General features: G+C 44.3%; 1 protein-coding gene across 1 annotated transcript in view; it reads left to right on the top strand.

The window, feature by feature from the left end:
* The first annotated feature begins 288 nt into the window (after positions 1-288).
* Positions 289-25,165, top strand: part of LOC101604526 (store-operated calcium entry regulator STIMATE) — a 73,728-nt gene continuing 48,851 nt past the window's right edge. Inside the window, exon 1 of the mRNA XM_012947598.2 lies at positions 289-448. Within this exon, the coding sequence (XP_012803052.1) occupies positions 289-448 (160 nt within the window). The remainder of the gene's footprint in view (positions 449-25,165) is intronic.

Raw genomic sequence — 25,165 nt, 5'->3', positions numbered from 1 at the left:
CTATCAGCCACGACATTCAACCCCGCCCCTCGCGGGGCTGGAGCGCCGCTCCCGGGGGGAGGGGGAGACCCGCGGCGCCAGGGCCCGCCCCCACGCCGTCTTGGACCAATCAAACGCTGCAATCTCAGACGTCGGGTTACGCGCGGCGCTGAGTCGGCCACTGGCTGAGGTACCGGCTGGCAGCTCAGGTTCTGTGGTCGCGGCTTGGCGGCTCGGGCTGGGCAGCGGTAAGGCCGGGCGGGCCGACGGGCCGGCGCCCCGCGTACCCTCCCCCCGCCCCCCCCAGCCATGCAAGGCCCTGCGGGGAACACCAGCCGGGGCCTTCCTGGAGGGCCTTCGTCCACGGTCGCGTCCGGGACGGGCCGCTGTGAGAGCGGCGCGCTCATGCACAGCTTCGGCATCTTCCTGCAAGGGCTGCTTGGCGTCGTGGCCTTCAGCACATTGATGCGTAAGTCCGGGACCCCCGCCCCTCCTTAGGCTCCCCGGAGAGGCGCAGCATGAGCTCCGCCCTCCCCGCGGACGCCCCTGTGGGAGAGTTCTGACCTGGGAACCGAGGCCCTGTCGTCCCGGGGCCTCTTTCCCGGAGCCCTGGAAGGCATTCTCAGACCAAGAAGGGAGCCTTGGCCTCACATGGCTTCAGCTTGTAGCTAGGAGTGACCCTGACCCTCACCACCTTGCACCTGTCTCACATGATCGCTTAAAACTCACTCCGCTCCCACCTTGCCATCGCAAGTTAAGGTTACCCCAGTTTCCAGTCTGGAGTCGTGACCTCCAAAGGTAGCACTTCTTTCTTAACCCCTCTCAAAGGGCTCTTAGCCTTCCCTTCATTCTTTGACCCCACATTCCTGTCTTGGCTCTTTTCTGACCCTTGACTCTTAAGGCATTTGAATGTTGCTGCTTTGCATGACCCTCTACCCCGCCTTCTCGGGGCTCTGCCCGCCCCCCCCCCCCCCAGTGTTAGGGCTCTGCAGTTTATGTCCCAAGATTGCCTGCCCACCACCACCTCTGCCCTTACCCCTCAGCTTTATTTTCTTTTATTCAGGGCAAGTCCCCGCCCAAACTGCTTTCTTGCCCACATCTCCTTTTACTTCAACAGACCCACCTGTTCCCTAGCTTTCCTAATTAATTGGGATCTCTAGCTTACCTTGGCTGTTCTTCCCAATCCAACATTTATTATTTATATTTTAGGTTTCCTTTTGTTTCATAAAACACTGGCAGCCTAGTGATTTAATGGAGAAGGAAACTCAGAGGGTCCTGGAAAGTCTCAGAATCCCAATGCTAAGTCATCAGGGGGGCACTTCATTGGGAGTTTGGTAATGATTTAAAAAGTCCCAGATGGCTCTTGTCCTGTGGGATGAGGGTGGGTGCCACATGTGCGCTTGGGTGGAGGTTGTGCTCTTCTTCTAGTGGGCAGAGAGAAACTTTGCATGGGTACATAGGCCTGGTACATAGACCTTATGATTATGCTGTGGGGAAGGAAAGGTTATAACTATACAAGGGTATTCAATCCAAAAATGACTTGTTCATAAAACTTCCCCACTGTGCTATGTGAGCAGAATGGAAGTTTCAGCAGAGGATACTCGTCAGATCTCATCAGATGGACCCCAGGGTGACTACTTGCAGTTGTGTGCAGATGCCTTGTATGGTCAACTTTGTTTACAGTAAGGGGTTTCCTTTTTTTTTTTTTTTTTTTTTGGCTTTTCGAGGTGGGGTTTCACTGTAGTCCAGGCTGACCTGGAATTCACTATGTAGTCTCAGGGTGGTCTTGAACCCACAGTGATCCTCCTACCTCTGTCTTCCAAGTGCTGGGATTAAAGGCTTGCACCACCACGCCCGACTAGTAAGGGGTTTCTTTAGGTGTAATCTTGGTTTCATGTAACACTGGAGAGGCTCTTAGATACACTTTTTTGCTGGCTGGCTGGCTGGCTGGCTGGCATGCAACAAGTGCCCAACTGCAACAAATGCCCAACTGTGTGTGTTTGCCAGTTTTTCTTTTTCATCCCTACTTGCTGTGCTGTTTTCTGTGCTAAACAAATGCTCACTTGTTTCCACAGTACTTATTTATAACAACTTAGGCAAAATCAGTTGTTGATAGGGGTACATGTACTGTTATGTATATGGTTTCAGGACATTGTGAGTGGGGCAGCTTTCCTTTTTCTCTCAAGGAACTTTGGGTTTCATTTTTATTTTGCTCACTAACCTGAGATTTTGTAGCCTGGCTCTGGTTATTTTTGTGGTTTTGATTGATGCTGATGACCTAGGTCTTTGCTTTTGAGAGTCAGAGAAGGAAATGTGACCATGATAGGGCAGAGTTATAGCTAAGAACTGTGATGAAAGTGTGTTCAGAGCAGCAGAAATCTTCAGGGACTCTCTTACCTCTTCACATAATCTTCATTGTGAACATACGTACAAATCTCAGGGTTGGTACTTGCTGTGTGGGAAAAAATAGATGAGAAAGCAATCACTTAGTAGAAAGCTTGATGTGAAACATGTTTATGGAAATAGGTAGCAGGTCCTGGGATGGTGTGAGGCAGACTGATGGTGAGAACTAGAAAGGCTACAACTGTCTGTCCTGGGCACAGAAATAGAGATGACAAAGCTGGGCATGGTGGTGCATGCTTTTGATCTCAGCACTCTGAAGGCAGAGGTAGGAGGATCAGCATGAGTTCAAGGCCATCCTGAGGCTGCAGAGTTAATTCCAGGTCAGCCTGGGCTAGAGTGAAACCCTACCTCAAAAAACCAAAATAAATAAATAAAAAGAAATAGAGATGACAGCAAGATCCTTATGGCCCTCCCTAGAAGCAGAGCCGCCCCAGGTGATGGGACTGGGGAACTTGATGAGGAGATCCCACTGGCTAGGCCCCAGTCTGGGAAGAAATACACATTTCTTACTGCTCATGCTTTTTTTCCATTGTATACTATTGAGAAGAGCAAATACACAAGGTGCCTTATACTTTGGAAAAAAGTATTGGCTTTGGAGCAAAAGCAAAGACAGTGAAGGGGCCTCAAGAAGTATATCTGCTGGCTGTTGGACTTCCATCTTCCTGGCCATAGAGCCTGGTCACAGAGTCAGGCTGGCTCTTCTGGAGGATAAAGGTCAGCTTCCTGGAGAGAGAGTCTACGTAGAAGCCCTTGAAGGAGAGAAAGGCTGGTCTGTTGAGATAAGGTCATATTCTCTTTGATCATTCCTATCCTAGTCTCTCTCTCTCTCTCTCTCTCTCTCTCTCTCTCTCTCTCTCTCTTTTTAAATGAGAATGAATGAATATGGGCACTCAAGGACCTCTTCCCACTGCAGACCAACTCCAGACACATGCACCACATTGTGCGTCTGGCTTTACATGGCTACTGGGGAGTCAAACCCAGGCTGACAGGTTTTGCAAGCAAACACCTTAAGGTACTAAGTCATCTCCCCAGCCTCCCCCAGCCCCATTATCTTCAGACCTATTTTAAATGTAATCAGACTGTTCTGAGAAGTTTGAATTAACAGTTCCTGTCATCTTGAAGTCCTATCTTGTATAGATAGATCTCGAGTTCTGACAGCAGGGACTACTTGGTTTTCCTGCTGGACCTGCTCTATAACATGATGGACCCACTTCTCTGCCAGAAAAACTGACATCACTAATTTTTTTTCTCACTTCATATCCCTGATTTCAGTGGATCCTTAAATAACTGTGCTTATTCTCCTTCTCTATGTGGAAAATCCACCTCCCCAACCCATTACCAGTAATCCTATTTTTTACTCGGGGCTTTTTACTAGAGGAAGAATTTGCATTACCTTTTTCTTTTTTTCATAATTTTATTTTTTAATTCATAACTTCCATAGTTACAGACAATAAATCATTCCCTTTCACAACTCCACTCCCCTCAATCAGTCTCTTAGTTTATTTTTGATGACATCCTCTTTTCCTCTTACTATGATGGTCTTGTGTAGACTATGTAGTGTCAGGCACAGTGAGGTCATGGATATCCAGGCCATTTTGTGTCTGGAAGAGTGCATTGTAAGGAGTCCTACCCTTCTTTTTGCTCTTACATTGTTTCCGTCACCTCTTCTGCAATGGACCCTGAGCCTTGGAAGGTGTGATAGGGATGTTTCAGTGCTGAACACTCCTCTGTCACATCTTCTTAGCACTATGATGCCTTCTTAGTCATCCCAAGGTCCCCACCATCTGAAAAGAGAAGCTTCTCTAACCAAAAATGAGAGTAGCATTAGTATATGAGTATAGGGCTAGAGGGATGGCTTAGTGGTGAAGGCATTTTCCTGCAAAGCCAAAGGACCCAGGTTCGATTCCCCAGGACCCATATTAGCCAGAGGCACAAGGGGGCGCACACATCTGGAGTTCATTTGCAGTGGCCGGAGGCCCTGGCGTGCGCGCTCGCTCTTTCTCTTTCTTTCTCTCCCTCCTGCCCCCTCTTTCTCTGTCAGATAAATAAATAAAAATAAGCTATTAAAATGTATATACTTATGGGTATAAATATTACGAGAAATGCTTACTAGGCAGTTTGGTGAGCATAATATGTACATTTAGGCAGACACCAGCAGATGTTACATGCCTAGGGCTCATGACTTCCCCCATCATAGGTTTTCAGTATTAGGCATGTATTCCCTCCTGTGGAATGGGCCTCTAGTTCAATTAGAGAGCTGTTGGTTTCCCCCATAACAGACAGAATTGCACCTGTTGGCTCATTTGGTCTGGCTGGCCAGGTTTAAGGCTTGCAGTGTCCACTGTTGTTTATCTCCATTGGTGAATTCCCTCTTTCCCATGGAGCTGCATGCAGTGTAGTTTTTTTTTTTTTTCCAGCTTGCTTTTAAGCTTAGCTCCAGCAGGATGTCTCAGTGACCTAGCAGCCCAAACATGTGGAGTCTTCAGGAATAGGGTCTTACCGTCTATTCCTGCTGGGAAATCAAGAGCCTTGGCAATGGCCTGTAATATTTTGGGAGTATCAGGAACCTCCCTGGCCAACATCTCACTGGAAGGCATTCCATTCCTGGCACTGAAAATTTTCTAGTAACAATCTTCTGGGTATGCCATATGACTTATTCATACCCTCTTAGGTTTTGATTATCCCTCCCCTCACCTTTCCGTTATTCATCTCTTCTCCTGACCTCACTTAGGAACTTGTATTATCTTAATGTCCCTAGGAGATTGTAATTTTCACAGGGATTTCTCACTCTGGCACTCTGATAGACTTCTTGCCCTATGTGTAGGTGTGTGCAGACTGACTCAGGCTAGGTGATTGAGAGAATGTCCTGATGTTTCTTGGTCTTCATGCTACATAAGTATGCAAACTGTCATGAGCCACCAACCATTGGTATATCCCAGTGTCAGCATTACCTTATGAATTAAGTAGGTGGGCTTCCTAGAGGTTCCATCTGAGGAACCCATTTTGTGCAGGGAAAGCCCAGCAATCTCAAGCCAGGTTATAAAGTTATACCTTATGTATCAGGTTTACATGGGTCCTGGGGAATTGAACCTGGGTCCTTTGCCTTTGCATACAAGTGCCTTAATCAGTAAGCCATCTATCTAGCCCATGTTTCTTTTTAAGTAATCCTTTTTTTCTTTTTTTAAAGATAAAGTCTTACTCTAGCCCAGACTGACCGAGAATTCACTATAGTCCCAGGCTGGCCTTGAACTTGCAGCAATCCTCTTACCTTTGCCTCCCAAGTGCTGGGATTAAAGGTGTGCGCCACCACACTTGGCTAAATTAAGGCTTTTGAAAATACATTTTTGTTTGTTTATTTATTTGAGAGTGACATAGAAAGAGGCAGATAGAATGGGCACATCAGGACCTCCAGCCACTGCAGACAAACTCCAGATGCATGCGCCCCCTTGTGCATCTGGCTTACATAGGTCCTGAGGAATCAAGCCTCGAACTGGGGTCCTTAGGCTTCACAGGCGAGCACTTAACTGCTAAGCTCTCTCTCCAGCCTCCCCCCCCCCCACTTTTAAACTAATTGTGAGCTTTACTATATGAACCAATTGCATGTTGGTCATATTCTCCATGTGTTATACTCTTACGTTCCTTCTCCCTTATCCTGTTTTGTTTTTCAAGGTAGGGTCGCATTCTAGCCCATGCTGACCTGGAATTTACTATGTAGTCTCAGGGTGGCTTCAAATTTGAACTCATGGTGATCCTCTTACCTCTGCCTCCCGAGTGCTAGGATTAAAGGCATGGGCCACCGCATCCGGCTTCTCCTATCCTTAATTAAGCTTTTATATTATATTTGAGAGAATGGGTACATAGGTCCTTTTGCAGCTGCAAACACATTCCAGATGCATGTGCTACCTTTTGCATCTGGCTTTGTATGGATAGTATGGAATTGAACCTGTATGGGCAGGCTTTACAAACAAGCACATTTAACCACTGAGTCATCTCTCCAACCCCATTGATTATGTTTTTTTAAATATTTTTTTGAGGCAAGCCAACAGACTGGCCTGTGTGTGTGTGTGTGTGTGTGTGTGTGTGTGTGTGTGAGAGAGAGAGAGAGAGAGAGAGAGAGAGAGAGAGAGAGAGAGAGAGAGAGAGGGAGAGCGCGCGCGAGAGAGAGAGTGTGCATGCCGCACCAGGACCTCCAGCCACTGCATGGAACTCCAGATGTGTGTGCCACCTTGTGCACATACGTGCTTATGTGAGACCTGGCGAGTCCAAAATGGGTCCTTAGGCTTCACAGGCAAGCACCTTAATGGCTAAGTCATCTCTCCAAACCTTTTTTTAAAAATTTATTTCTAAGGAGAGAAAGAGAATGGGCACATCAGGGCCTCCAACCATTGCAAATGAACCCCAGATGCATGATCCACTTTGTGGGAATTTAACACAGGTTGTTAGGCTTTGTAGGCAAGCATGCTTACCACCGAGCCATCTCTGCAGCCCTGGTTATATTTTTAGGTAATTAAAAAAAATATTTGCTTATGTGTGTGTCCACTTCAGGGTCTCTTCCTTGTCTGGCTTTATGTGGGTTCTGAGGAGTTGAACCTGGGCTGGCAGACTTTGCAACCAAGTGCCTTTAACTGTTGAGCCATCTCCCCAGACCCTCAATTTTACTTCTAGAAGAATCTGCTATTACTCTTCATATACCTTTTTTAAGCTTTAAAAAAATGTTTTGTTTATTTTCTGCATAATTACTTTATTGATAATTCACAGTCAACCAATTTTTGGGCTGGAGAGATGGCTCAGTGGGTAAGGTACTTGTCTGCAAAGCCCAAGGAACAAGGTTCAGTTTCCCAGTACCTACATCAGCCAGATGCACAAGGTGGCCCATGCATCTGTAGTTCGTTTGCAGTGACTGAAGGCCCTGGAGCACCCATTCTCTCTTCTCTCTCCCTCCCTCTCTCTCTCCAGCTGGGTGTTGTGGTGTGTACCTGTTTTCCGTGCTGCAGGAACGTGGAGATGGGAGGTCCTTGGGCCTTGCTGGCTAGCTAGTTTATCTGAGTCAGTGAACTCCAGATTCAATGAGAGACCCAGCACTCAGGAGTCGGAGGTATCACCATGAGTTCATGGCCACTCTGATACTGCATAGTGAATTCCAGGTCAGCCTGGGCTAGAGCAAGACCCTCACCCTAAATCTACGAGCTACTCCAAGAGCAAAGGGCAAGCATTTAATTATATTCCATCTCAAGATATTTTTGGAAGTTAAAGGACCCAGAAGTACTCCGTCTACTTCGAAGTCAAGGTGGGAGATGGGTGGAGGACAGGGCGCAGGTGCGGGAGCCTCCACAATTCCAAAGGGGTGGGTGGCAGCGGGGAAGAGTTGTGAGAGCCTCCCTGTTCACCCCGAGCCGCCCTGCGCACGTGCGACGCCCTTCCACTCCACCCATGCCCGTGTGCTACACGCGGTGTCACCCGCTATTTATTTATTACTTGAGAAATAAAGAGAAGCAGACAGAGAGAGTGGGTACACAGGGCCCTAGCCACTCCAAACCAAGTCCAGACACGTGCTCCACCTTGTCCATCTGGCTTATGTGGGTACTTGGAACTCAAACCAGGGTCTTTAGGTTTCACAGGCAAGTGCCTTAACTGCTAAGCCATCTCTCCAGCCCTCTTATTTAGTTTTTAATGATACTATTTCTCAAGAGTGATCAGTGGTTAAGTAGAATGTCCATATTCTAGACATACCTAGGTGTTTCCTTGAGGTATTTGAATTTCACCCCGTGTTTTCCCACTTTGGTCCTAGAGGAGCAGTTAGATTCAAATGTGGTGGTTTGATTCCCCCCCACCCACCCAAATAAACTTAGAGGTGTTCTGAATGCTAGGTTCCCAGCTGATGGAGATTTGGAAATCAATGCCTCCTGGAGGTAGTGTATTGTTGGGGGTGGGCTTATGGGCATTATAGTCAGTGTCCCCTTTCCAGTGTTTGGCACACTCTTCTATTCCTGTTGCCCACTTTATGTTGGCCAGGGGGTGATGTCCACTCTCTGCTCATGCCATCATTTTTTAATTTTTTTGCTTGTTTGTTTTGTTTTTCAAGGTAAGGTCTCACTCTGGCCCAGGCTGACCTGGAATTAACTATGTAGTCTCAGGGTGACCTCGAATTTACAGGGATCCTCGTACTGATTCTGAGTCCTGGGATTAAAGGCATGCACCACCACGCCCGGCATCATGCCATCATGTTTTTCCTGCCATCATGCAGCTTCCCCTCGAGTCTATGTAAGCCAAAATAAACTTTTTTCCCACAAGCTGCTCTTGGATGGGTGATTTCTGCCAGCAAAGCAAACCTGACTGCAACACTTACTCAGGAAGCTCATATTAGTAAGAAATTGTGCTATTCCCAAAAAAATGAGTACATTGAGCAATCATGATTTGCTAAGTACTTGGGCATGAAGAGAATTAAAAGCTGAATGCTACCTTGACAAGAGCTGAGACCCAGTTCTGAGAACTGTTGTTGATTATCCTGTAAGTATGGGCCTAAGCCTTGCTAAGATTGGCCTTTTCCATGGAATGACTTCAAGAACTCTACTTGTCAGCACATCCTGCAGCAGGATTATAAACTGCTAGAACTACTTTGTGGCTATGAGAAAGGGCCTCAGTTCTTAGCAGACATGTCCTTCTTGTCACTTCTTTTGTCTTCAGGTGTTTTCATTCTAAAGGGTACTTTATGTAAGAGGTTTCCACTCAAGCTGTTTTGAGGAGGAGGCAAGAGCTAAGGAGGATCAATATGACCAAGAGCACAATTTTAATGGGGTTGAGGAAAAAGTGACAGGCATGAAGAAAGCCATAGAGGAAGAAGAGAGAGTCTGGGTACATGTTGGCTTAGCCACTTTTTTTAAAAGACTTGATATAGACTCTTTAAAAAAAAAAATTGGGGGTGGGGAGAGATGGCTTAGCTGTTAAGGCACTTGCCTGCAAAGCCAAAGGACCCATGTTCTATTTCCCAGGATCCATGTAAGCCAGCTGCACAGAGGAACACATGTATCTGGAGTTCATTCTCTCTCTCTTCCTCTATCTCTATCTGCCTCTTTTTCTCTCTCAGGATAAATAAAATATTTTTAAAAGCACATGAGGGTGTTCATGTGTGTCTCTGTGTGGATAGGCATGCCAGGAACTCTTGGCATTTGCAAATAAAAGCCTAGGTCAGCAGGCTTTAAGCAAGCACCTTTAAACACTGAACTATCTCTCCAGTCCATGGTGTAGACTCATAGCTTTTACATCACTAGCCATTTGTGGGCATCAGAAGCTTTTATGCTTTTACTTTATTTGTTTATTCATAATTTTGCATGAATTGTATATCAAATTACATGTGGGATCAGACCCCATTTTTTTTTTGTTTGTTTGTTTGGATTTTGAGGTAGGATCTCACTCTAGCCCAAGCTGACCTGGAATTCACTATGTCGTCTCAGGGTTGCCTCGAACTCATGGCAATCCTCCTACCTCTGCCTCCGAGTGCTGGGATTAAAGGCGTGAACCACTACACCTGGCTTCAGACCCCATTTTTTGTAGGTTCATCTTTACCAAAATACTCTTCCCTCCTCCAAGCTTTTGTTGTAGTCTTTGGGTATTTCTAGGTCTCTTAATCTTATCTATGTTCTTCATGAATTTTTTCAATTTCCTAGAAGACATTTTCAATTAATAATATGAAATGATGTAAAGTGATAAAATTGTAACGATGCATCTAGAAACAGTTGAAACTCAGCTGTAGCACACTCTGCCTCTTGTTGCTTAGATCTAATGCAGTGTGAATGTCTTGGCTGAGTAGGCTGGAGCCTTCAAGCAGACTATATGAGTAGTATATTGTGAACTGAAATATTTGCAGGTCATTGCAGTGAGTGAGATCCCCTGGATCCAGTGTATGTATGTGGAGTATTGGTCTAGAAAGAGGTAGAGTGTGTCAGAGACAGTAAACACATTTGAACAAACATGTCACTCATCATGACTATTTCACTTACAGGCTTTGACACAATTTTTGAGGCAATAGACTGCAGATTCCGAGTTGCTGTTCCCATGGCTACCCCAACATTATTTGGGACTGAGTATTTGGCTTACTTACTACATGTACAAGGCCCTGGGTTCTATCTCCAGCACCCACAAAAATAAAAAACAAAAAGAAGCTCTGGTTTTATAATTTGACTTTCATATTTTTTCTATGAGCAATCCCATTAGTTATTAGCAAGAACAAAAAAATTAATTCTTTTATACAAAGTTAAATGGGGATGTTTTAAAATGTCTGTTAACTAATTCTGGGTTTATAAAATTATGTATTTAAATAAATAATTTACTGATATCTTAAATATGGAAAAAGTCTTCAGGGGATTATCTAACAAGAACACTGTAGTCTTACCATGGAATTACTTTTTCTGAGGCAGTGTCTCACTCTAGCCCAGGCTGGCTTCTTACTTAGAACAAGCCTCCTGTCTTCTGCATTCTGGGACTAGAAAGACTTGCTCCACTGTGTCCATCTGTGGTAGTTTGAATAGAATAGGTGGCCCCCAATATATTCAGTTGTTTGTAGTTTGCATCTGTAGCCACCTGCTGGAGGCAATGTCACTGGGTGATCTTAAGGTGTGGGGTGGTAGGTTTCCGATTTCAATCTAAAGATATGCAAAGTGTGCCTAGCTGGAGTTCCTGAAGTGTGCAGTGTGGCTTTTGGCTTTTGGCCTTTAGGCTTGTACTTCTTTTCTCTCTGCTTGGTCCTGTGAAGGCAGGCCAGCTTCTTCTGCCAGTATAGAACTTCCCCTGGATCTGTAAGCTTCAATAAATCCCTTCCTCCATAACTGTGCCTCGTCTGAAAGTTCATCTCAGTGAACCTGAAGCTGTCTGTTACACCATCTGTTTGGATTTTTGAGATAGGATCTTGCTTTATAGGCTTGGCTGACCTGGTTCTTTATGTGTACTCTCTGGCTGGCCTAAAATTCATGGCAGTCCTCTTGCTCCAACCTCCCAAGTGCTGAGATTACAGACCTATGCCACCATGACAGCTGTAGTGTTTCATAGTGGATACTCTTCTCCCAACAATGAGGGTGCAGGGCTGGGTTCATGTGGACAGTATCTTAGGTTGAGTTTTGGTCTGAGGTGACATGAGACATTAGCAAGGGGGAGGATAGATAGGATTGCTGCCTTCTGAAGCATTTGCTGGCCCCTGCTTTATGGCATGGGAACTGCTAAACCAATCCAGGGAACTTCTTGGCTCTCACTTCCACTCGCTGCAACTGCTCTGGTGTTATATGGTGGGATCTTAGCCTAGATTAAAGGCACTGACTGCCCTGTAGTTTGCAGAACAGTCATTCTCCTGAACCCATTGTTGCATCTTCATGCAAACTCTTGTGCTGTAGATATGGAAGCTAGCATAGTCTCCCCTGCAGCCTGAGCCATGCAGAACTGCCTGTTTAGCTGATGCTGGGATGCAGCAAGATGTCCCAGCTCCAGAGTGCCCCTCTCCACTCCCTGTAATCTGTCAAGCCCATTCTTGTTCCTCCCTTTACTCACCTTCTTTCTCCTAAGTGCCTTTATCTTCCTCCTCTGCTTAGCCACAGTGTATTCATCTTCCAAAGAACTCTCCCTAAAGACATTAGCCCATATTCTCCTTGGAAGTCTGTAGAGTGACCAGTCTGCTGAGCAGGGCAGGCAGGTGCTTGTTGGCCCTACCTCTCTCTGTCCCTGGGTGTGGTCTGTGTGCCAATCTTGTGCTGGTATATGATGCTTGGAGAAGTGCTCTAGAACAATTCTGCTTCTGAGCAGGGAGGACTTTGGAGTGGAAAGGAGTTTGGGAACTCTTGTCTTTCCTAACCATGTACTAAAAACTAAATACTTCAGCCTTCAACTTCTAGGAACATAAGTATTGTCTTATATAGCTCAACACAGTGGTTAAAACTCAGGAAATGTAATTTTGGCATGTTGCTACCAACAATTCAGATTGCATCAGTCACCCAGATATTGTCACAACCACTATTTCCTGGACCAAGGGTCACACTTTGTTCCTAATTGCTACATTTCTTTAGTGTCCTTTAGTTTGGATAGTTCCTCAGTCTGTTTCGTTCCCCCCCTCCCCCGAGATTTTGTAGGATGTCACAGATTGGTTTTGTATGTTTTCTTATTATGACATCTAGTTTACATGTTTATGGCAAAGATGCTACATAAATTTAGCCTTAACCTAAAGCATCTGGTGTTAAGTTTTTGCATAACTTGAGTAAGGTGGTTCTTCCAGGTATTTCCATTGTGAAGGTTTTTCCTTTGAAGTTAACATGTAATTTATAGGAAAGGTGTTCATTTCTCTGCTTGTTTTGGTGGTGCTGGTGTCTAGTGATTGAACCCTAAGGCTTATACATGCTAGTCAGTGCTAATCAAATGCAATACCACCAAGCTACCCTCTCCTGCAGACCCAGAGAAATACTTTGAGACTATGTAAAAATATAGGATCTGTTTCAGTGTTCTTTGTAAAGCCTCCCTGGTCAAAATGCTAAAGCCTCAAGTTGAGAAGATATTTTGGCCAGTTTGATCAGGTAACTGGTGACAACATTGGCATTTGTAGTTTGTTTATTACATGCTGAATCCTGTAAGTGCTTTACGTATGCTAACATCCTTTACTCCTCATATTTACCTTCTTAGATGAGTACTCATATTAGTACATTTTACATCTGCAAAAACTGAGGCACCAAGCAGTTAAGTGACTTGTCTAAGGTTGTGACAGCTACTAAGTGGCAAAACTAGAATGAGCATGCCAGGGCCTCTAGCCACTGCAAAGGAACTCCAGATGCATGCGCCACTATGTGCATCTGACTTAAGTGGGACCTGGAGAATCAAACCGGGGTCCTTAGGCTTTACAGGCATGCACTTTAACCTCCAAGCCACCTCTCCAACCCCTACTGCAGTCTTTTGTAGGCATAACAGTGCATGCATTTGTGGTCTCAATGTATCTACAATGGAAGGTGAGGCTAGGAGAATCCAAAGATTACAGGCCAGCTAATCTGGCTGACATTTGTTTGTCATCTGGCAGTTTGTTTGCAGTGGCAAGACACTATCTCAAAAGAAGGTGGAGCACAGACACCTTTAAGTGACCACCACACATGCACCATGGTATGTGTGCATGTACACACACATACACACACTTAAAAAACGTTTCTAGAAGAAAACCCACAAACAAATCTTTCTGACCTTGGACAAATATTTAAGACACAAAAAGCTTGATTCATGGGGCTGGGGAGATTGCCCAATGGGTAAAGTGCTTGCTGTGCAAGCTTGATGACTTGTTCAGAACTCTTAGCATAAAAGCTGGACACAGTGGCAAGAGTCTATAACCTAGCCCTCCTACAATGAGCTGGGAGGCAGAGATTAAAGAGTCCCTGAACCACACTGGCCAGCCAGTGGTGAACTAAAAGAGACTATGCCTCAAACAGGGTGGAAGGTAAGGACTGTCATTTGTGTACCATGGTATGTGTGTTTCCACACTCACATATACACATGTCATGCACACACATGAAGATAATAAAGTGAAATTAAATAAAGCTTGAACTATAAAAATGGTAGATTGGCATTTAATCTAAATTCAAAGTTTCTATTATTCAAAATATGCTGAAAAGAGGAGAATGAAAGAAATAAGGAGTTACGTTTTGATATCTCTTGCCCTCCAGGTGACTTGTAGTCAAGAATGATTTATTGTTCACCCCTAGCTTTATATCTTATCACAACACTCAAAAACTTTCAGGCTTTGGATTAGGAATGTTCAACCAGTAAAGTCTATAAAAATATTCCAGAATCTGAAAACTTTGAAGTTGGAAATGTTTCTAATTTTAGGCATTTCAGATGAGGGACACCTCTGTATTTCAGAATAACCAAGAGAGGAAATTTCAAATGTCTCATTAGACAAAACAATAAAGAGGGCTGGAGAGATGGCTTAGCAGTTAAGGCACTTGCCTGCAAAGCCTAAGAACTCATGTTCAACTGTCTGTATCCCACATAAGTCAGATGCACAAGGCGGTGCATGCATCTGTATTTCATTTACAGTGGCCGGAGCACCTGGTGTGCCTATTCATTCTTTTTCTCTGTCACTCTTGTTCTCATAAAAAAAGGGGGGCCCAGTTTGTTGGGTTTACCTCAAAAAAAGGAAAAAATAATAAATGAAATGTTACATACATAACTAGCTTGATTTAAACATTCTAAATTGTATGCATCTAGTAAAATATCATAATGTATCCTCCGAATGCATATAATTATAACTCAAAGTTGTGAGTTAGCACCAAAAACATAACCAGCAAGCCCCTCTCCAAAGCCCTAAATACTGAGGTGGCTTCTCCTCACTACATGTATCTAGAGTATGTTGCCCTCAAGGAAAGAGGAGGGAAAATTTGAGAAGTTCAGGTAGATGCATGACCAAAGTATGACTGAGACCCAGACTCTGCTCCCAATGTGTAAGGCCTTGATTTCTTCACATTGTGTTTCCCCATACTGATGTAGACCTTCTCACTTATCAGTTGTGGTCTTCTTCAACTGTTCTTTCTCAGTGGAGCAAAGGTGAGAATATCTGTGAGAGGAACTCGAAGGCACCTGAAATATCTGTGAGACTACTGTAGGTGGGATTCCCACTTCTGGAACAGGGTTTACACGTATCGTTTGGAGGAAGTAAAGGATCTCTTCACTTACAGTCTTCAGCATTCTTGTGATATGGTTGATATTGTGAATTTAAGACTTCTTTGGCTGCTTTGTGCTAACCTGCCTTTTGCCACCTAATTCTTAGGGTTTGAGAATCAAGGATGTAAGCTTTGTTGCTTTTATTCTGCTCAGATTCCAGTTTATTATACAGGTGTGCTGTTTGAAAAGACAAAGCTCTGAGTGCTAACTGCCCAGAGCTGAGGAGCTAGGATAAAGGTCTTAAATGTAATTGTATACATCTGATGTCAAGTGTTGATCTTCCATGAGTTGTTCTGCTAAAGATGTCCATGAGTAAAATTGTCAGGAACATCCTAGTGTTTCTAGAGATTGAGTTTATTTGTATTACGCTGGCCAAGCCAAATGGGTACTCTTGGGGCATCCCTCATTTGCACAGCAAAAGGATGTTTCTCTGAGGTTTGGTCATTGCTATAATGAAAGTGTAAGAAAAGTGAAAGACTGGACTTGATCTTTACACACAGACTGTTTATTGAGAAGTACAGCAGCCTTCCTGCAGGATGAAGGCTGAAGCACTGAGCCAGGCTGGGGTTCAAACTTATAAGGAGAATCCTAAGAAACAGACTGTACCAGGTACGGAAGATAAAGAACTTGTAGCTGTTTGTGTCCTTGTTCAGAATAGGGTTCTTCAGCCAGGATTGTCTAAGGAAGGATACCCAGATGGATTCTGGTCCTTCAAGACCATCTAGCTAAGGGGAGTATATCAGTCAGGAGAGGGGTTAGGCTGAATTCCTCTGTGGTTTCTTTTATGGCCTTCTAGCCTAGGGATAGTTATTTCCCTCTGGTTTTCAGGGAAAGTCATTAACCCTTGAATTGCCATGCTATTTATTGGTAGTCCCACCAGTTCCCTCTCCCCCCCCCACCCATGCTGAGTATTAAACCTGGAGGCCTTATACATACCATACAAGTGCTTTACCACGGACCTATCACCCCAGTCCAACTTCTTAAAACTTTTAAAAAGATATTATTTATTTATTTATTTGAGAGGAAGGACCACACCAGGGCTTCCAGCTACTATAAGCCAACTCCAGATGCATGTACACCTTGTGTTTCTGGTTTGCATGGGTCCTGGGGAATTGAACCTGGGTCCTTTGGCTTTGCAGGCAAGTGCTTTAATCACTAAGCCTTTAAAACTTTTTTTTTTTGTCAATTTTTTTTTTCTTTTCCATAGCAGCTCCCTCTAAAGATAGTGTCAAGAACCCTGGTTCTTATTAAGAAAGCTCAGTGTGGCTTTCTGAAACTCTTGAGAGTTGATCTTCAGAACTCAGATAAGTAATTGAATTTTTAATGTAATTTTTTCCTTGAAAAATAATTGGAGATGATGTTGTACAATACAAGAGCATTTGGGGAGGCTCTTGGGACACTCTAGGCAAAGTACTTGTCATCCAAAGGGAGGGCTCCTGCTCCAGAGAACAGATGTACATCTGCCAGGCCTGTTAGAGATGATAGACCAAGGAAGGGAGGTGATTCAGCCTACAAGACGTGTGTGAATCCTGATTTTGTCAAGGTACCTGAATTGGGCCCTGGTCTGTCATGATCGCCATTCCTTGTTTGTATGGTGTTAGTTTTTCAGCACTGTGTGACTTCATCCCATATGACTTTGTGTCTGAGATTGTTTCCTGTCCTCTAGATGGGGTGCTAATCACCTGTCTTGACAGGCTCTTGTGAGAATTGGGTGGGATAAAGTACTTAGCATGGTAAGCACTGAGAGAATGTTAGCCCACTATAACCCACTTTGGCTGACTGCTTTGTCCTCAGGGGGTAGGCTAGTTCCCACTGTGATATTACTTATTGGAATTAGAAGAATATGCACTTTTTTATTTTTGAGGTAGGGTCTCTCTCTAGCCCAGGCTACATAGTGGATTCACTATGTGGTCTCACGTTGGTCTGAAACTCAATGATCCTTCTACCTCTGCCTCTCAAGTGCTGGGATTAAAGGTGTACACTACCAAACCCTGCAGAATATGCACTTATTTTAAAATAGTTTTATTTATTTATTAGAGATAGAGAATGGGTGCACCAGGGCCTCCAGCCACTGAAAACTAACACCTGATACTTGCGCCACTGTGCATCCAGCTTTATGTGAGTACTGGGGAATCAAACTCATGTCATTAGGTTTTGCAGGCAAGCGCCTTAACCACTGAGACATCTCTTCATCCCAGAATATGTACTACTACTTTTTTTTTTCTTTCTTTTTGGTTTTTCCATGTAGGGTCTCTCTGTAGCCCAGGCTGACCTGGATTCACTATGGAGTCTCAGGGTGGCTTTGAGCTTATGGCAATCCTCCTACCTCTGCCTCCCAAGTGCTGGGATTCAAGGCATGCGCCATCACACCTGGCCGAATATATACTTCTTAATCCAAGACTCCATGTACAGGTGGAATGAGGAATTGAATGGCTTGCCTGAGTTTCCCATTAGGTCAAGACTTACCTACTTTCCAGGCCTCTGCTTGTCTCCCTCCACTACCCTGTTGTACCCCCACTATAGCACATGTATATTTATGCTTATTGGGTTGTCCCAGTGCTTCTTCTCAACTATGGCATGTGGAAGAGAACACTTCACACCTGTGAACCAACCTTCCTAACCAACATTGTGCCCCTTGGCTATAACAGCCCACAAAGAGACTTTTGAGCATAAGCCAGTGGGGATAAGTGGCTGGAGCTTGTGACAGTGGTAGAATGACACTCTTGGGCAATATAAGGCTTTCCTCTGCCCCACTCCCACTGGCAGAGTGGGTGTGGAGTTGCCAAAGAGACTGAACTACACCAGGAGTGATAGATATAGCCACAGCAGGGCTTTTCAGAGGAGCCAGTTTGGCCTCTTTACTGTCCCAGTGAACTTCAGTGTCTCACTTTTTCTCACTTCTTACCTGCATTAACATGGAGTTGACTTCTTACCACATTTGAGGCTTTGGATCATGTTTATATTATATCTACAGCTCTTCCCCATCTTAGGGATTGAATGGCCTTCTGAAATTATTTTGCCATTTAGAGTTATCTTTTTTAAGGTAATACTCTTTCAGGTGCTTTTTCTGGACTTTTGTTAACCTAGATTGCATATTGAACCTGAGTTTCACAAGCCTTTCTTTTGTACCTAGAGGCTAGACTCAGTCATTCCTGATGCTGTTTCCAGGCCAGGTGAGGGTTGGAATTTCCTGGTCTTGACTCTACTTGACACCTTTGGCAAGTTCAGCTAATGCTCTGAATATCAGTTTCTTAATCTGAAAAGTAGGGTGATTCTCCCCACCTCCTAGGGGTGAGTGAGGGATTATTAGCTTAATTTGTCTGGAGAGCCTACTAGGTGCCATCAGTATTATTGATTCTAAAAAATACCTTATTTTAACTCACGCCTTTAATTCCAGCACTTGAGAGGCAGATGTAGGAGGATCCTTGTGAGTTGAAGACCACCCTTAGGCTACATAGTGATTTCCAGATCAGCCTAGGCTAGAGAGCAAGACTCCACCTCGAAAAACAAAAACAAAACAAAACAAAACAAAACAAAAAAACCCAAAAACCACCAAAACCTTATCTGGTTAGACTATCTCAGAGATCCTCATGGGACATCGGCTGAGTATGTACTGAGTTTAGATCACAGAAGAGGTTGTTTGTTCCTAAATGTGAACTGCGATGCTACTGAGAACCATGTTGGGGTGAATCTGTTCTCATCAGTCACCCTGACTGCTCTCCCAAGTAAGCCAGCTTTTCTTAGGAACATGCAGTTAAGTACTCTTAAAGGCTATGAATGTGACCCCTTCACAATTATCAAGAAATAGCATTTAAAGTATATGACTTAAAATTGGTGAAAACAAAACAAAAACAAACAGAATCAGTTCTGTGAATGAAACCCACTACATGGCATTTTCTCCTAGTGAAATTCTTACAAGTTGAGCCATCAGGCCAAGTTTACAACTTTGCATACTATCCTTTGGTTTCCATGCTTAATTAGACTTTCTTCCTTTCCTTCAAGGCTCCCAAAGTGAAAACATCATCACAAGTGCCCCTCTCAATCCCTAGTATGTGTTCTGTTCTCTGCCAAGTTTGGACTTTAAGCAGCTAGAATCATACCAAAACTTTGGGTTAAACATGTGTACTAGACAGTTTTATCTACTGGGGTGGGTGGGGGTCATCATTTGTCTCTTAGTCTTTGTCTCAGCCTTCCTGTAGGGAAATTAAAATTGGATAACTTAGAACTTGGGCCTCATCTGATCCAGAAAAAGTGAAGTCCTTACTAAAACTGCCCATGAGCACTTAGATTCATTACAAATCCGTATCATCTGGCTCTAGTTTCTAAGGCCAGATATGGTGAGCAAGACCTTGGTAGTTCCTCCTACTCTGCAGTATGTTAGGACGAAGGCTGAAGTTAGTTGCCCTCTGATATTCTTGCTAGCAGCTTCTTTTGTCTAAGATCCAGACAGTGTTAGTCCCTTTGCAGCTAACCTGGATCAAGGAAATTCATGAAACTTCTTGAAGTCAAACTAAGTACCAAGACAGTCACAAAATGGGGCTTGAGGGCTGGAGAGATGGCTTTAGCTGTTAAGCGCTTGCGTGTGAAGCCTAAGGACCCACGTTAATCAGTTGCACAAGGGGGCGCACACGTCTGGAGGTTGCAGTGGCTGGAGGCCCTGGCGTGCCCATTCTCTCTCTCTCTATCTGCCTCTTTCTCTCTCTGTCTGTCGCTCTCAAATACAGGGCTTGAGTGATGGTCTGAATTCCTTTGTTCTGCAGATAAAAGTTCAGCTGCCTAGGATGACTAGAGCAGAAGCTCTTGAACCTAGAGAGCTGATATGCCTATTGGATAGAAGATGGTAGTCAAGAAAACACATCAAGGCTGGGGAGGTTGATCAGTGGTTAAAGTTGCTTGCTTGCAAAGCCTATCAGCCTGGGTTCAGTTTCCCAGTACCTGTATAGAGCTGGATGCAAAAGTTGCTTATTCGTATGTGATACCCAAGTGCCTATAACAATGGATCTCCAGAGTACCTAGTCATTTGTTTGCAGTCTGACAGTTTGTTTGCAGGAACAAGAGACCTTGTCTCAAAGAAAGTGGTGCTGAGATACCTGAAATTATCCCTTGACCTCCACACAAGCCATGTTATTCCCACCCACACACACAAAAATATTTATTTATTTATATTTTTATTTTATTTTTTGTTTTTTCAAGGTAGGGTCTCACTGTAGCTCATACTGACCTGGAATTCACTAGACTCAGGGTGGCCTTGATTCTACCTCTGCCTCCTGACTACTGGGCTTAAGGTTGGTACACTGCCACACCCGGCAAATTTATTTATTTATTTTTGAGGTAGGGTTTCACTTTAGTCCAGGAATTCACTGTGTAGTCTCAGGGTGGTCTCGAACTCATGGTGATCCTCCTACCTCTGCCCTCCAAGTGCTGGGATAAAGGTGTGTGCCACCATGCTTGGCTTAATTTTATTTATTTTTAAAGGTAAGTAAAAAAGGTCTGGAGAGATGGCTTAGTTAAGTAAAAGTTAAGTCCCTACAAAGCCCAAGGACCCAGGTTCAACTCCTCAGGACCCACATAAGCCAGATGCACAAGGTGGCACATGTGTGTGGAGTTCATTTGCAGCTGTTGGAGGTCCTGGTGTGCCCATTCTCTCCCACTCTGCCTCTCTCTCTCAAGTAAATAAGTAAAAATAAAATACATTAAAAAATAATTTAAAGCACATGAGAGGATGGGTGTGGTGGTTTGAATTAGGTGTCCCCCATAAACTCATGTGTTCTTCATGCTTGATCCACAACTAATGACAATTTGGGAATGGGATCCTTACTGGAGGAGGTATGTTGTTGGGGGTGGGCTTATGGATGTTATAGCCAGTTCAGGCTCACTCTCATGCTGCTGGCTCTGTCTGCTGTGACAGAGGCAATATCCAGCCTCTGCTCATGCCATCCTCCCCCTGCAGTTATGGAGCTTCCCCTCAAGACTAAGCCAAAAGTAAACAACTTTCCTTTCATCAGCTACTTTTGGGTGCCTTATGCCAGCAATGAGAAAGTAACTACAGCTCAGGGCTAGTGGTTTGGGATTACAAGTTCAGGATCAGCTAGGCAACTTAGACCCTGTGGTGGTTTGATTCAGGTGTCCTTCATAAACTTAGGTACTCTGAATGCTAGCTCTCCAGCTAATGGAAATTTGGGAATTAAAGCCTCCTGGAGGCAGTGTATTATTGGGAACAGGTTTATGGATTTATTGACTAGCTTCCTCTTGTCAGTGTTTGGCCTGCTGTCCTTTTGATGTTGTTGAATCTGATCTTATGGCCAGGCGGTAATGTCCACCCTCTGCTCATGCCATTGTTTTTCCCTGCCATTATGGAGCTTCCCTTTGAGTCTGTAAGCCAAAATAAACCCTTTTCTCCACAAGTTGCTCTTAGTCTGGTGTTTTCTGGCAGCAGTGTGAAGCTCATTGCAACAGACTTCTGTCTCAAAATCTAAAAATACAAATAGTGAATTCCAGGTCAGCCTGGGCAAGAGCAAGACTCTACCTTGAAAAACCAAGAAAATTTAAAAATACAAGGAGCTGGGTGTGGCCATGCACACCTTTAATCCCATCACTCAGGAGGCAAATGTAGTTAAGATTGCTGTGAGTTTGAGGCCATCCTGGGACTACAGAGTGTGTTCCAGGTCAGCCTGGACTAGAGTGAGACCCTTCCTCGAAACAACAACATCTACAAAATACAAGAAGAGCTGGATATAGCTCAGTGGGAAAACATTTGCCTAACATGCATGAAGCCCTGGGTTCAATCTCTAGTATCCCACAACTACCTCCCAAAACAAGATTTCTGAGATGTCCAATAAAGGGAATAAAACAAAGAGATGAGGTTGATGAACAGGGCATTGACAGGCACACCTGTCAATGAGGCTATCTAGAGAGGCATCCAAGGAGGTGACCTAGCCACTTACGGATCTGGAGCAGAGTGTTACCAGCATGAGGGTGGAATATGGGTGTATGATGCAGAGAAGCTTGTGTGGCTGGAGTGAATGGGGACAAAGTCAGAACAATGAACAGGGCCTCTGTCATGTGGGACCTTGGTCAGAGAAGGAGCCTGCCTTTGATCCTAAATGCTGGAGAAAGACTTGGGACAGTTTTGTGTTTGTGTATTTTAATTGTTATAGAGGTATTGTTTATGTAAACAAGGCGCACATCTTAAAGTGTAAAGTTTGCTAAATTTATGTGTCGTAGAAGTTTAAGTGTTCGATGTATATATATATATATATAAAATTTTATTTTATTTATTTATTTATTTTTAGGAAGATGACTGACAGCTATGGGAAGGGTGGATTGATGGGCAAACATTATCCCTTTACTTAAAACACAGTGTGAAGCCGGGCATGGTAGCGCATGCTTTTAGTCCCAGCACACAGGAGGCAGAGGTAGGAGGATCGCCGTGAGTTCAAGGACACCCCAAGACTACATAGTGAATTCCAGGTCAGCCTGAGCTAGAGTGAGACCCTACCTGGAACCCCCACACACAAAAAAGAACTGTGGCTCTGAGCAGATTATTTTGTAGAAGAGTGAAGGTAGAATTTGTTGATGTCTCTGCCATCCCCGCCCCAGGAAAAGGCCAGGTGGAAGGCAAGATGACTGAGTTTAACACAGATACCTATGTCAGTTGACTTTGGCTTGGTGCTGCAGTCTGCAGTCCCCTTTAGTGTTTCCACTCATACAAGGTGCTTGTTGATTGTAGTGAGCAGTTATCAATGATCTGTATTCTACCCTTTCACCAGACTAGGTAACTTGGCCTTCACTTTGCTGAGAATGAGTCATGAGCCTTTTGCAGCTGGACAGGCATGAGGATGTCTATTCACGTGGTATGATTCTTGAGGGATGTTGAAAAGTCCCTTTTGAAAGATAGATCCTCTTCGTCACACTTTTCTAGTACCTGAAAGTCCACCATTCAAATGTGTTGTGTATGTGCATATGAATCATTGTCCTACATGACAGTAGGTGGCAGTAGTTGATTGAATTACTTCTTAGTATAATAGTGAGAAAAAAAATGTGATGTAGGACAGATAGGTTTGGCAATTTGTGAACTACCATTCAACCTGCTATAATTAGCAACTAGATTTTAGTGTGAAAACTCACTTGTGTGCTGCCTATAGTATACTCACTTTAAATATAAAGTTAAAAGAAAAGGGATTTCATAGTAAGATCCTGTTCCAAAGAAAAGAGAAGGGAACAGTGGAACATATTTTGCATTTATATATATATTTTATATATTTCCCCTATATGTACTTTTTCTAAAAGGTGTATTTTAATTCAAAAGTGAATGAGGGAGCTGGGTGTGGTGGCACACGCCTTTAATCCCAGCACTCAGGAGGCAGAGGTAGGAGGATCGCCGTGAGTTCCAGGACACCTTGAGACTACATAGTGAATTCCAGGTCAGCCTGGGCTAGAGCGAGACCCTACTTTGAAAAAACAACAACAAAAAAAGTGAATGAGATTGGAAGAAATGACAGTTGTTCCTAGCAAACTAGATAGTATATGTCATAAAGTTCAAGCTAGAGAGATAACTCAGCAGTTAAGTGTGCTTCTGATGCAAGCATGAGATCTTAAAGGGGCCTGAAACCACCACTGAAGTTTGATTCCAAAGGACACCAAGGGTAGGGAACACAATCAGAAAGGCTAAGGATTCTGAGCTGCCTGCAGGGGAGGGAAGAAAAGAGTGGGCTGGCCTAGAAAGGTCAGGTTGCACCTGAAAAATCCAAGGCTTCTGAGACCAGTACAAGGGGTGGCTCAGCCTCAGACTAGGGAAATGAGCACAGTGAGAAGAGGGAATACAGGATGTAGAGCTGCAATGGCAGATTGAGGTTTGCTTTTCTGAGCTAACACCTGTGCCAGACTCTATGCATCTGTCCTCACTTGATGTATGGAACCTGGTAAGTTAAAATAGTTCTCACCCCTTTTCCTGACCGCTCTTTTCCCCACCTCTCTTTCCCCTCCCCTACCTTTCCCCTCTCCTCCCTTATCTACCCTTCCCTTCCTGTCCTCTCTTCTCTCCTTTCCTTTTGATTTCTTTTTTTTTGGAGGGGGAGTCTGATGTAAACTGATTCTCAAGTTAGAGGCAAAGACAAAAACCACCTCTGTCCATCTTTGAAGACTAGATGCTTGACCACTCTTTTTTGGTTTTTGAGGTAGGGTCTTGCTCTAGCTTAGGCTGACCTGGAATTCACTATGTAGTTTCAGGGAGGCCTCAAGCTCATGGTGATCCTCCTACCTCTGCTTCTCCAGTGCTGGGATTAAAGGCGTGCACCACTACATCTGGCCTCTCCACCACTTTTTGAGGGTCAGTGGGACTCTGTGCCTATCTTCATGTCACGTATACACAAAGGTTGAGAGTCTCCGTAGGACTTCTCTTCATGGCCTTGAGGGAGAGGTTCCCCTGAGCGCTACCTACCTACAGAGCTTTTTCTCCTCCCTTTGCCCTTGAAGGACTCTCAGGTTCCAGGAGCCTTTGATTATAGCTCTAGTGTGGTGAGCTTGACCCATTTTGAAGGTGTGCCTTCTTCTTCTTCCCTGACCCTTGGTTCTATGATGTCTGGTGGGTGGGTGCCTCTTGGCTCCATCTGAGTGAATTCTCTCCATTAGGCAGTAGCATCATCATTCATTACAAGAGGTCATTTGTCCTGAGGCATTGCCTGAGCTCTGTGAGCCACATTAGTGGTGGCTTTTTAAGGATCAGCTCGATTCCCTGGAGCTTGATGTCTGGCTGATCCTGACTTTCTTTTTATGTCTCCCCAGGGTTCCCCCTCCCCAGTATTACCACATTCAAATGAAACTTGGAATACTGGGGAACAAGTGTGAATTCCCACTACTGAGGCCTCCCAGCTGTTCCCTTTCTCATGCCCTTAGCCACTCTGTGAGTTCAATGTTTAAGAAGCAGACTCTTCCCTCTTTTTCCTAACCCTCCCATAGCTATGGGTGAACCCACATATTTTGGTCCAAGGTCTCTAACAGATCTCCCTGCTCCCACTTCTCCCCCTTTAACCTACTGTTAGCACTACAGCAGAGTAATCCTGCTAAGTAGGCTGTAGCTGCCATCTACCGCAGGCAGAAGAGTACTTACTGG

The sequence above is a fragment of the Jaculus jaculus genome, chromosome 16 (assembly GCF_020740685.1).
Source record: "Jaculus jaculus isolate mJacJac1 chromosome 16, mJacJac1.mat.Y.cur, whole genome shotgun sequence".
NCBI classification, from domain to species: Eukaryota; Metazoa; Chordata; class Mammalia; order Rodentia; family Dipodidae; genus Jaculus; species Jaculus jaculus.
The sequence above is the reverse complement of the archived record's forward strand: the minus strand, read 5'-3'. Positions and strand labels throughout refer to the sequence as shown.